This window comes from Toxorhynchites rutilus, chromosome 2 (assembly GCF_029784135.1).
Source record: "Toxorhynchites rutilus septentrionalis strain SRP chromosome 2, ASM2978413v1, whole genome shotgun sequence".
Classification (NCBI taxonomy): Eukaryota; Metazoa; Arthropoda; class Insecta; order Diptera; family Culicidae; genus Toxorhynchites; species Toxorhynchites rutilus.
This window is the reverse complement of record NC_073745.1, coordinates 68,499,190-68,512,447: the sequence shown is the minus strand read 5'-3', so window position 1 is coordinate 68,512,447 and position 13,258 is coordinate 68,499,190. Positions and strand designations below refer to the sequence as shown.

The 13,258-nt window shown below is 39.4% G+C and overlaps 1 protein-coding gene across 1 annotated transcript; it reads left to right on the top strand.

Annotated features, from left to right (window-relative positions):
- The first annotated feature begins 9,366 nt into the window (after window positions 1-9,366).
- Window positions 9,367-12,793, top strand: LOC129767240 (uncharacterized). Its single transcript, XM_055767928.1, has 3 exons — window positions 9,367-9,750; window positions 11,538-11,718; window positions 11,779-12,793. Exons 1-3 carry the CDS (start codon window positions 9,609-9,611, stop codon window positions 12,377-12,379), a joined length of 924 nt encoding a protein of 307 aa, XP_055623903.1. The 5' UTR covers window positions 9,367-9,608; the 3' UTR covers window positions 12,380-12,793.
- The last annotated feature ends 465 nt before the right edge of the window (window positions 12,794-13,258 follow it).

The following is a 13,258-nucleotide window of genomic DNA, read 5'->3' as shown; positions in this document are numbered from 1 at the left end:
ATCCTTATCCTAGTGGTTCTGAATGTTTTTTTTGTGCAATGTTCCATAATACTAGGTACAAAACAAGCTATATAAATAGAATCTACTTATTTCCTGTAGTACACGGCATGTCGCTATTTGAAAAAACGTTGGAGTCGACCTCAAAAACGCTACCGACCCTCTGATAGTTATTTAACACATTCACTTCCCATCTATGGCTCGCACATGCCTCGCTCATCGAGTCGCGCTCACTTCCAGAGGAACTTATTAGACTTTGTGCGTTTATTTGATCAACTCCCGTCAGCCTTCGTGAACGTATTGAAGTGTGTATGTGTGCATGATCACGTACTTGTGCATGGGCGTTTGTGTTTGCGTGCTGACGTTGACGTTGGCGTTGCATTCGTTTCCGTTTCCGTCACGTTTGTGCATGTGCTATGCTAACACTTTCTCTGTCTAACTTAATCTCCGGTCTTTCAGGGCCATTTTCAACGAGTCGGAGGTTACTATCTTGTGTTTCAAAATGGCATCGGAATATGATATTGGACTGTTGAAGCTCTTTCACCCAGCACCCATATCGTAGGCATTTTCACCAAACCGGAAATCAAAACAATATAATATACGACTTCCGCTTGTTAGTTTGGTTTTCACACACTATTTATTAACAGAGAATTCATCCGGCCAATTGAAAATTGAGAGAATTTCTAGCCAATTGGAAATTGAATCGATGCAAAAAGATAATCGGTTCAAAACAGACCATCATTTTTTAAAGTTTTGAAAAAAGGTACATTCGATTTACAATTGATTCATGAGAAGCATCCAGGAAGCAGTATGACCAAAACTCACTTGCGTACTAATTTTTTGTGACCCAAGATGGACCAAAATGAGAATAAATTTGTCAGAAATAGCTGTAAACTTAGTTTGATACTACAGTGATAGACATTCATTTAACCCCACTTGAAAAAAAACTTGAAACACTTACAAAACAACCAGGAATGTTCTTTTTATCGGGATACTTATTTGCTGTATTGGTAGTATATTTAAGTCAATTTTATTGAAAGGACGAGCGTCACAATCACACACACAAGGCGGCATCGGTGGATATAAACATTCAAATGTCGTTTTTTCCCGAGACATACGTTTAGCCGCAGGGCATTAAAAATCGAGTTTTCGCATAATCACCAAGCCTGTATCTGTGTTTTTTGAAAAAATACTTGGGAATGTTCAATTTACAAGATAAATATTAGATGTGCAACGTAAGAAGTTGGTCAGATTAGTGATTTACGTAGAATTTAAAGGAATTGCGAAAGGTATTCTATTGACGGAAGAGGGGCGGAAAATAATAAAGATATTCAGTGAACAAAAGTTTTCTAATCGCTCGATCGTAACAAAAATTGGTCTATCTGAGAAAGTGGTACGGAATTTCTTTAAATAGTGCCAGAAATATGGGATATAACGACCAACAAATTGGAACACCAAAGTTACTTTACGCCTTAAAGGTCGAATAAGACACGAAGCAACCAGGAAACGATGTCCTGCTCATACATTAAGGCAGAATCGGTTGTTCCAGTAACGAAGAGGCATATTGCGAGCATCTTGAATGAGTCACCAAACATCATGTGGAAGAAACCACAAGGGAAACCGAAACTGACCGCCACCCATAAGCAGAACCATCTCATTTTCGCCCGGCAATACATGGAATGGAAACTAGAATGGAGAAATGTTGTATTTTCCGGCAAAAAAAAGTTCAATTTGGATGGTCCGGACTGTTACAGTTGCTATCGGTACAATTTAAGTCAACGGCATGTCGTGAGATCGAAGTAAAACTTTGTGGGCGGAAGTTTGACAGTGTGGGGAGCCATTTCCTATCACAGTAAGCTTCCCATTTGTTTCATTTTCACCCGAATGTACTCCGAAAAGTATCTTCAATAACTGGAGGACGTTTTGATTGGCCATATTGAGAATAACGCTACCGAGGATGTCGTTTTTTCAGCAGGATTATGCATAGATCCACGTTTCCAAGCAATCGAAGGCACGGTTTGCCGAGAAGGACATTCCGCTTCATGAATGACCTGCTTGCAGTCGATTACAATACCATAGAGAACCTATGCAAACGGATGACAATTTGACAACATTTCCAGTCTCAAGGCAATAATTCAGGAGTGTTGGGCTATAATCAATATGGCAACACTTTAAAAGCTGTCTGACTCGATGCCAAATCGAGTTTTCAAAGTGATCCGAAATGAAGGTGGACATACTAAATATTAGCTACCGATTGGACTCGAAATTTGCCGCACAAATTTTCTTTTATTGAAATTTTAGGATGCGGCTAAATGAATGTCCAACCTGATTCCACAAAAAGTGAATTTATACTTTTTTTTAGAATGAATTCGGTGAAAACAAACAATAATAGTCTTTTATGAACAAAACTGTACAACGAATTGACTTATTTTTAAAAATATTGAGGAAAAATAGGGTGCGGCTAAACGAATGTCTACCACTGTAGTTCCAGATCCTCCAGAGCCCATGGTAAGGAAAGAAATATCATCGAGTCCTCGAAAAGATTCGACAGTGGATCATTGGACCATTTCCAGAAGGTCAACATTTGATGATAGTGATTGATTATTTAAAATTAATTGGGCCCTAACTCTGTCAAATCATACGATTGCACCCCTGAAAGCCAGTTAGGTCCAATCAACACTCCAGGTAGTTTTAAGTTCGCAGGATATAAAGCAGTGGAGGCAAACCATTTCAATCACAGATCCACGCGTTCTAATCGGACCGCTGAGGGCAAGCTAAATAGGTGTTCATTTAGCCATTAGCATCTTCCTCGTAGCATTAAGTTTGCTGGGCACAACACGATGGAGGCACATCCTCTTATTATCGTAAACGTAATATGAGAAGTATTTAAGTCCCAAAGAGCAGGTTTGTTATCTACCTAGCTACTGGCAGAACCTCGGACAATCTTAGAGCGACTTGATAGGAGAATTTTTGAACCGAACTGAGCTTGATCGAACAGTCGAACACTGATCTGCGGCTTGGTTTGACCAGAAATAAATTGAGAATAACTATTCGATGTCACTCTAACTCGAGTCATACGGTGAACAAGACCTTCGATCCGCAATTGTTATGGGTCAGCTGTTAACATGACAACATGCGGTATTCTAGGTTCCGAAGAGATAGGAGTTACAGGGACTTAGCATAGTGGCCAAGAAGTTGGGCAGATCCAATATCTCAGTTATTAGGAAACCAACACAACAAAGTTAACGTCAACGTCAACACGCAAACGCCCTCGCACAGCGACGTACATATTCGCATACAAATGGAAGTAGGGTAAATTGGGGTGATTTGGACCACCCCTTTATCTCGAAAAGTACGGCTCAACATGGATATTTTATAATGTCATCTCCTTCTATTGTTGAACCGTATGTAAATAACGTAAACAAAAGTTTGGTAAAATTTAACAGGGAAACGGTAGCATGAACATAGTAAGTGCTTTGATTGTCAGAGAATGTGAGTTTTCCGATCGTGGTTTTAAGGTTTTTTCCGCTGATTAAACAATCCTTTCGTATATTGTGCAGTAAAGTTCTGTTCGCCTACAGAAGAGGAACAATTTTATGTAGCGAAACTGTAAATTTGATAATAATAAATGAAATTATTTGCATTTTAATTTTTTCATGTTGTGCAGGTTGAATTGGACCTACAGGTTTGAGGCTTTTGATTCCAGATGCCGCTGAATTGCAAAAAAGATGGGCAGACAACGTTGGAGGAAGCAGGATATTGAAAGAGCAACACAGGCCATCAAGGACGGATTTTCTTTGACCAAGCATCGAAAGTGTTTGAAAATGCTCGAACAACAGTGAAAAGATCCATGCAGAATTCGAAACGGCCTCAATGTAATTTTTCTGGTCCGGAATCTGGCCAAGACACGTGGTATCGATCCCAGAACACAGTTACTGATCGTAATATTATTCCAAATTACTTTACATAAACATAAGTTTTTTTTCGATGGAACATACACTGCACTGGATCAGTGTATGTTCCATCGAAATCACCCCACAGACGGTCCAAATCACCCAGCATCAAATTTTAATATCCAAAAATCATCTCTTTCATTTTATGATAAATCTGGTAATTTGAAGCTCGATATAATGATTAAACATTATTGGTTGAGAGAAAACAAGTGTAGCTCAGTGTACAATGTGATATATTTTGTTTAGACCGTATTAGTTTGGAAATATTAGGCTGTCAAAAAAGTCCTGCGGTATTTCCTCGAGGTGTCGTTGTAAGCGCGTAGTTCTAGTTGTATTCATTGTATCGAGTCATACTATAGCTTGTTGGAAAGGTATTTTTGCGCGCTATAATATAGTCCTTGACAGTGTTTTGTTTGATTAAGTCCTTCGTGAGTTATAGTGTCGCAAATATGGAGCAAAATAAAGAGAAAATCCGACATATTTTACAGTACTACTATGACAAAGGCAAAAATGCATCTCAAGCTGCCAATAAAATTTGTGCAGTTTATGGACCCGATACAGTTTCCATTTCCACCGCACAACGATGGTTTCAACGTTTTCGTTCTGGTGTAGAGGTCGTCGAAGATGCGCCACGCTCCGGAAGGCCTGTCGTCGAAAATTGCGACAAAATCGCTGATTTAGCCGAGAAAGACCGGCATAGTAGCAGCCGTAGCATCGGCCAAGAGCTGGGGATAAGTCATCAAACCGTTATTAACCATTTGGATGGTTAATTCACAAAGTTGGATTCACAAAGAAGCTCGATGTATGGGTGCCACACACGTTGACGCAAAAAAACATCTTTGACCGTATCGACGCATGTGAATCGCTGCTGAATCGCAACAAAATCGACCCGTTTCTGAAGCGGATGGTGACTGGCGATGAAAAGTGGGTCACTTACGACAACGTGAAGCGCAAACGGTCGTGGTCGAAGCCCGCTGAAGCGGCTCAGACGGTGGCCAAGCCCTCATTAACGGCCAGGAAGGTTCTGCTGTGTGTTTGGTGGGATTGTCAAGGAATAATCTATTATGAGCTGCTTCCCTATGGCCAAACGCTCAATTCAGACCTGTACTGCCAACAACTGGACCGCTTGAAGGTAGCACTCATGAAGAAGGGGCCATCTTTGATAAACAGAGGCCGCATTGTCTTCCATCAGGACAACGCCAGGCCACATACTTCTTTGGTGACGCGCCAGAAGCTCCGGGAGCTCGGATGGGAGGTTCTTTTGCATCCGCCGTATAGTCCGGACCTTGCACCAAGTGACTACCACCTGCTTTTGTCCATGGCGAACGAGCTAGGTAGTCAGAAGTTAGCCACAAAAGAGGCCTGTGAAAATTGGCTATCCGAGTTTTTTGCCAATAAGGAAGCGAGCTTCTATAACAGGGGTATTATGAAGTTGCCATCTCGTTGGGAACAAGTCATCGAACAAAACGGCGCATATTTGACTTAAAACAGATGATTGTAACTAATTTTATGAACAAATGAAAATTCAAAAAAATACCGCAGGACTTTTTTGACAGCCTAAATTAGGCGATTTGCTTAGGGGGTCCAAATTCCCTCCATTTCCCCTACATAGAGTTAATCAAGTTTCTGATAGCAAAGTCGAATGCGTTCCCTCGGTATTGTGCACCGCCCTATGATTTGATGGCAAGCGCCAGAGTGAACGTGCTAAATAATTACGAGGTAAAAACTGAGGGTTGGTTTAAGACACCCTTTTGGAGATCGGTTCAGGCCACCCCGACTTTTTCCAATAACAGGTAGATTCAATTTATATAGTTTATTTTCAAGAACAGACCATAAACAATTTAAATTGTCTTGTTTTACAATTTTTCGCAATCTAAAAGAACATTGAACTCATTCTACATAAAGAGCAAAATGGAGAACACGAAAAAAGTCACCATGTAATCAATTTGTCAGCGTTGTGATACCTTCATTTGACACTACTGAGAATTCGGCAGGAAGCACCGATACAACACGATCAGGACCACCGGTTGGGTTAGGACCACCTTCCCCTATAGGTTGGACCTTAAGAAGGGGACGAGAAAATCTCGGAAGAAAGTGAGAAGTATTCAGGATAGAACTAACATAAAAAATAGTTTATAGCTTGCTACAATACGGTGAAATTCATATTTAATAATCTTAACTGAATTTATGACGTGACAACCCTTGTGGAAACTGTTTTTTCGCACAGAGCGTGTTGTCACGTCACACAATGCATACTGAAATCTATGTTCATCTTTTTTTGACAAATCATAGAACAACGTTTATTGGTATGTTTTCAAACGAAACTGAAAATCTATATATATATATATATATATATATATATATATATATATATATATATATATATATATATATATATATATATATATATATATATATATATATATATATATATATATATATATATATATATAAATGGATTTCTGTCTGTCTGTCTGTCTGATTCTTATGGACTCGGAAACTACTGAACTTATCAACATGAAAATTGGTATGTAGGGGTTTTTGGGGTCGGGGAAGGTTTTTGTGATAGTTTGAGACCCCTCCCCCCTCTCTAAGGGGGGGGGGGGTCTGCCATACAAATTAAACACAATTTTTTTGGTTATATTCTATAGTGTTTATACTCCTATTTAAGGTGGGGGGGGGTGGTCTGCCATACAATGAAAGACAAATTTCTGCATAATTCGAAAACTAATAAAGTAAATGGAGCCAAATTTGTCATGCGAATGTTTTAGGGGACACGAAACGTTTACATGGTGAATAGACACTCCTCCCCTCTCTCTGAGGGGGAGGGAGAGGGTAGACTGCCATACAAATGAAGCATACATTTCTGTATAATTCAAAAACTAATCAAGCAAACTGAACCAAATTTGGCATGTGGAGGTTTTAGGGGGCAAGAAACATTTCTAAAGTTGTTCAACACTCCTCCCACCTTTCTGAGGGGAAAAAATGTCCGATTTAGCATTAGCATTAGCATTAGCATTGAGCAAGTTGCACAATATCGTAGGTGGTACGAATTCAGAACTGTTATGTCAAAAACTAGCCCACATCCGTTGCTGATGATTGGTAATATCTCTTAGATGAAGGCATGCTTTATCCAACAGTTAAGAATTGTCCTGGCCACGTCCTTGCAACTGCTGAGGAAAGGGGAGGAATGTTGAGGGGAAAAAATGTCCGATTTAGGTCTTTATTCTATCATATTTTCTGTGTATTACATTTATTCCATGTAACGGAGAAACATGTTATTCGCAAGCGCAAAATCTTGAACGAGAATTGTGTCTGGAAATAATCTGATATTATAATGATTAGTTTTGTTGGAAATACTAGGAATTTTATAGTAAAAGGTAAATTCAACGGGGTCGATTGGAAGATCAATCAATGAACAGTTCTGCGATTGGAGCCATGCACTTGCTCATAGTAAGAAAACGTGAATGTTTGAAGGTATTGATAACAAAAAACAAAATTTGGGCGGGACGAAGTTTGCCGGGTCAGCTAGTCCAACATAAATGTCCAAAAGTCGGAAATCGAAAAAAAATCAAGGGGTGTCACGTCACAGAATTATTGAACTAACAACAAACAAATTCAACTGCGATTTCTCATGAAAACGAGAAAAAACTGTTTTTTGTGAGTCAAAACGTCGGTAAGTCACGCTGGAATGGGTAATATCTGGAATAGGTGGCTGAACATTGTTTCGACAGAGCGTTGTCAGCTTGCACGTGAGGTGCGGTATACAGTGACGCAACTACTCCATGTGAACATCTACGACACAGTGGATGTCAGATATAGCAAACGCCGCATAATGGGGCACCCCTTCTGTGTGGAAAGAACGAAATTTGGCGATGAATATTCTATTCAGTATGTTGCCAGACACCTGGCATTGTCGGTCCCCTGCTCCGGTCGGGGCTCAACGTGTTAAAGTCAGAAAACACCTTTCTTACATGAAGAAAATAATTTATTCAGAATCTCTAACGAGGTGATAGATGATCATATTTGATGAAAAAAAATACTTCTTCGAATATGTTCGAATTTCGAAACAATGACAGAGATATAGAACTTTTTTTGTTTCAAACTCTGTTGCCTGAAAACGACTCTACATTAAAAAGTACGCTACGTAAGACGATTTTGTCGCTTTCATTTGAAATATGAGAGAATTTAGTACAGAATAAAGTAGACGCGAAATTTGTTAAAATTAATAACATGAAAAAGTGAAAAACTTAAAAGTTTTAATTTTTAATGTGTTATTATTTTTTTCCCAAAAATTTATGTATAACTTGATTGTATCTATTAATCAAAGTAAGGCTATCTCACTGCTCTAAAATTTGTTCTTTGACACCCGACTTTTATCTTTCTTAATTTCGTTGCAATATCGATATCAACAATTACTGGTGAAAATTCAAGCAAAATATTTGCCACATTACTTATAATAGTCACTTAAATTTCACCTTAACGTTGAAAGGTTACATATTTTCTTAAAATAAGTTATATTTGAAATATAAAAACAATTCTTTTTTTAAACTGTATATAATCGAGTCCAAAATTGTATATAATCGAATTATATAAAATAGAGTCTGTATGTAATCGAGTCCGATCTGTATAGTCAAAATGATTTTTTTTAATATTCCAAATGAATGTTCATGTTATAGATGTGACATATTGGGTTGGGGAATAAGAAATGTCGTATATTGTCAATATATGGCAACACTTAAACATATCTTGTGTTGTACTTATCCCATCAGGTCATACTATACGGCTATTTAAAGACGATAATCTCTGCTACAAGTGTCGTTTTGACAGTGTTGTGATTGTCCTTTTCAGTCTCAAGTTATAGCGCGTCAAAGATGGAGTCCACCAAGCAAGAAATTCGTCATATTTTACGTTTTTACTACCTGCGAGGTAAAACTGCAACGAAGGCGGTCGAAAAAAATCGTGTAGTTTATGGACCCGATATTGTAACGATTCGCACAGCACAGCGTTGGTTTGATCGAATTCGTTCTGGTGTAGTGGCTGTCGAAGATACACCCCGTACTGGTAGGCCAATCGTCGTTGAAACCGATAAAATCGTTGAAATCATCCAAGTGGACCGGCATGTGAGTACTCGCTCGATTGGACAGGAACTGGGTATAGACCATAAAACCGTTTGGAACCATTTGCAGATCTCTTTTCAATCTTCATGGTCATAAGAATAGTGTGTTAGGTGGAGTGCAAAGGGTTCGAAAGTTCAACCCTTTTCTCTTCAACTAACTATCGTGCGATGTTTTATGATATCGATTCTACATGAGCCATTCTTGCGAGTATAATCTCAACACTTCTTTGCCACTACTACTCTATTGAACTTTGTCCCACTTCTGAAACCAGGCATGACATCATACGCGCTTGGGGCTATCGCATTTCTCCCTCAAATCAAGTTTATACGCAAAAGACTGAATATCTTTCGTTAATCATCATTCCTCTCACATCACAGCCGAAAAATAATACACGCAAACCTCTCTAATGTGCAGAGCAAACAAACGGCACACTTTATTGGCCATCTGGCCAACAGTATTCAGTGTGATTTCGAACGTGAACGCTGCCGGAGATATTAAAGTGTGTCGGAAATAGTCATTTTCTTTTGTTGGTCAAAAAATGTCGAAAGAGGAGTCCAAATACGGTTTCAAGGACAAGGCCAAGGCGGTAGAATCGCTGGAACTGCTGAAAAGTGAAGATCAAAAGTACCAATCGTTGACCGTCCGAGGGCTGCTTGGAAGGGCCAAACGAGTCTTGACCTGTAAGTTTTGGCAAAGGTCACATGAGCTGTCTATTTAGAAAAGTAGAATTTCGTCATTGACGAGTATAAACAGTGATGTCATCCGGGGGAAAATTTGTGATGCGATTAATGTGCAAATATCAATCATTCCAAAACATCGATGTTACGTGAATATCAGTGAGTGAGAAAGATACAAATGTTTCCGCTCGCGAGACACACCTCATTGATAAGGGTGATAGTTGCACATATTGTTTGTACACACAAAATTAATAGTCGTGAGATAATTTTTATTTTTAAACCACGCAAGCGGCAAACCCCACTGATGATGAGAGCTGCGATGATTGAATGATGAAACGATGCCAGAGGCCGCGCGGTCTGCATTTCGAATTATTCCCGGCATGACGCTGGTCTACAGTACATACAAATCTCTCGCGTTTAAAAGGTTCGCGTACTCGTTCAGCGTATTTCACATCGCGACGCCTCTGATTGCGAAATAATGAATCGGCGTACAATGGCTATGAGTGTGTGTGATGGAAGAGAGAAAGAGTTTGTTGATACAATCAAACGCGCTCGAAGTGTCCAGTAGTAACTTTTTCGAAAAGTATCATGAGAATCGTTCCCATGACGGAAGTATTTATTTTTATTCAGTGCTAAAATACACAGGAAGGTTTTTCCATTGTGTTCGAAGCTTGATTAGAATCCGGAATCACAAAGTTCAATTTCAACGGCTATTTTATTCCACGATCTTTTTATATCTGCAGCATCCCTAATGACTTTGGCACCCTTCTTCAATTTCCGCTTGACAATTGCCCAATATTTCATCTCCTCTGGCAGTAACCTTATAGAATTTCAGGCCTCGATAGTTTCAGCCGATAGTTTCGTTTCCTGGTCTAAGGAGCTCCTAGGTTTCATGTCCTGAGGCGTTTACTCAGTGTATTTGTCCGTCCATAACTTAGGTTCCGAACTCGAAAGCGTAATCTCTATCAGATTAGATGACACGAAGCCAGTTGTAAAATGTTAAAATTTGAGTGAAATTTTTTACATCATGTTGTTTAATTACTTAAAACACGTATTCCTGACTTTTATTTAACTCTTGAACTTTTTTACCGACGACGAACTTCCCGTTGATGGTGTATGTGAACGTTTCCATAAGGATTGCATGGGAGAATAATTGACGTAACGTGACGTGAATGTGATGTGGATGTTGTATGTGACTCACACTTAAAACGAAGCTCAATACCGTCAACGCGAACAGTCTGAAGACTCTATAATACAGTAGAAGATTTAAATCAATAAATATTTGCAAACACCGGGTTCGCATTTTGATGACATATAACTGTAGAATAAAACGATTTGAGCAACAGATCGGAGCATCCTCTGTACACCATCGTTCCATTCTTCTTCTTCTTTTCTTCTTATATGGCACTAACGTTCCTAGAGGAACTCCGCCGTCTCAACGTAGCATTACTTGCGTCATTTTCATTAGTACTTAGTTGAGATTTCTATGCCAAATAACACGCCTTGAATGCATTCTGAGTGGCAAGCTCTAGAATACGCGTGACCATAGTGCAAGTCAGAGGAAATTTCTTTGAAGAAAAATTTCCCCGACCAGAACGGGAATCGAACCCGAACCCCCGGCATGTTAGGTTTGACGCTAACCACTCGGCCACGGGAGCACGTTCCATTCTGAAAACCCCAAAATTAATTTCCGCTATTCCAAACAATAAATTTATTATTTTCATAGTTGACTTATCAGTTGTTAACTATTAATATTCAAAATCTAATAATTCAACTCATTTATTTCACAGTAACAAAGGCTCAGGATAAAATCAAAAACATTAAAGAGGCTATCGAAGTCTTTGAGGAATGGATCGAGCAAAACTCAAACAGCAGCTCGAAAAACACCAAACCCAAAGATACCGAGGAAAAGGTGGAAACTGTCCCGGGTCTTGGTTTCAAGGATAAGGAAGCCGCTGATAAAACTCTCAAGTAAGCATTTTCTATTGCACGTAGGCCGCGTCGTTCACTAATGGCTCCCACTTTTTCCAGAATTCTCGAGGGCCGTGATCCGGACTACCAGAAGCTCGCCATCAAAGGTCTGTTGGGCAGTGCCAAGCGAGTGCTTCCATCCACCAAGAATGAGGACAAAATTAAGGCTATCAAGGAGGCAGTCTCAATCTTCGAGGATTTCATCGATACGTTCGACGAGGAGGAACGTTCCAAGCAGAATATGGCTTACCTCCCAGTTGACCTGATAAAATCTATGCCCAAGAAGAGTTCGGATGCCCTAGCGATCGAATTTGTTGAGTGCTACGATAAAGTCGCCAAGGGTAACTACAAACATCTTCGTACAAAATTTCCGGAGGACGATGACTCGCTCAGCTGGGATATTGTGCGGAACAAGAAGTTGCTGGCGCTGAAGGAGAAATTGAAGGATAGCGGGGAGAAACTTTTCGACTCAGAGGGTAAACCCACCGAAATTCATCTGAAGATGATATTCTGGGCCTACAGTCCCAACGTGGACAAGTTGAAGGCATACAGTGCGACACTGTCGAAAGCTGCCGCCAGAAAGCGCTCGTACTCTTCATCGGAGAGTGACAGCGAGGAAGACGATGAACAGGAGGAAAAGAGGAAGAAATCAAAGAAATAAATCCGGAAGTTGGTTTCATCGACGAAAAAAGTGTATTCGAAGAAACACTGAAATGTATTAGGGTTAAGGTTCATGTCCAATGTATTCCATAATCGGTTCAATCCATCACGGCAGCTTTATTGCTATGGTTGCCACTCAAATACATCCGATTGAATCGGATAGTACACATGACTGCAATTACAATGCACTCTAGTTACCGGAAAACTGTACACGTCAAATTATCAAAACACATATATCAGACTATTCCAGTAGATGTCATGACATGGTATCTGAAATGTAATCCGTGCTCGAGCCATGAATGGCGTTCAATAGAAGCAACAACAAAACCGAATGATTGTCATACAAACATGAGTCAGAAAGACATGAAATGACTCAAAAATTACAAAATTCATACAACACCTTTCCCATTCCTACCACATATAAATGTTGCAAATGCTTGTTTTGCATTCTGTAAATATAATGTTCGATGTCTTATCAAAATATAAATACCACCAAAATAAGCTAGCAATTAGAGAGTATATGAGTTAGGAATTGATTCTCAGTGAACTTTAGAAAACAAACAAGCTTTTGTTCGATAAGGCGTTTAAGTACATTTGCTGTTGAAGGGTCTTCCCGTGTAATATCCAGTTTCTGATGTGACATTTTAAACAAAACAATAAAAATTAAAAAAGCATTTTAGTAAACTTTGTAAATATTTATCTCGAATGAATTCCACGATGCTGTCCATTGGTGATGAGCTTCGAAAATTGCCATCGAACTTCATTGAATATCTCTGTTGTCATCTGCCATCGAGCCTTCCTCGCACATTTTCATAAAAATTGAAGTGCTGCTCAGCAAGTGCGTTTTCCATCGATGGAAACAAATCATAATCGCCAAGTC

What these genes read in the sequence shown, in the direction of transcription:
- LOC129767240 (XM_055767928.1), top strand. Translation starts at nt 9,609, where the DNA reads ATGTCGAAAGAGGAGTCCAAATACGGTTTCAAGGACAAGGCCAAGGCG. An exon ending in GGCCAAACGAGTCTTGACCT is followed by an intron (nt 9,751 to 11,537) that starts GTAAGTTTTGGC and finishes TTTATTTCACAG; the next exon opens with TAACAAAGGCTCAGGATAAA. An exon ending in GCCGCTGATAAAACTCTCAA is followed by an intron (nt 11,719 to 11,778) that starts GTAAGCATTTTC and finishes CACTTTTTCCAG; the next exon opens with AATTCTCGAGGGCCGTGATC.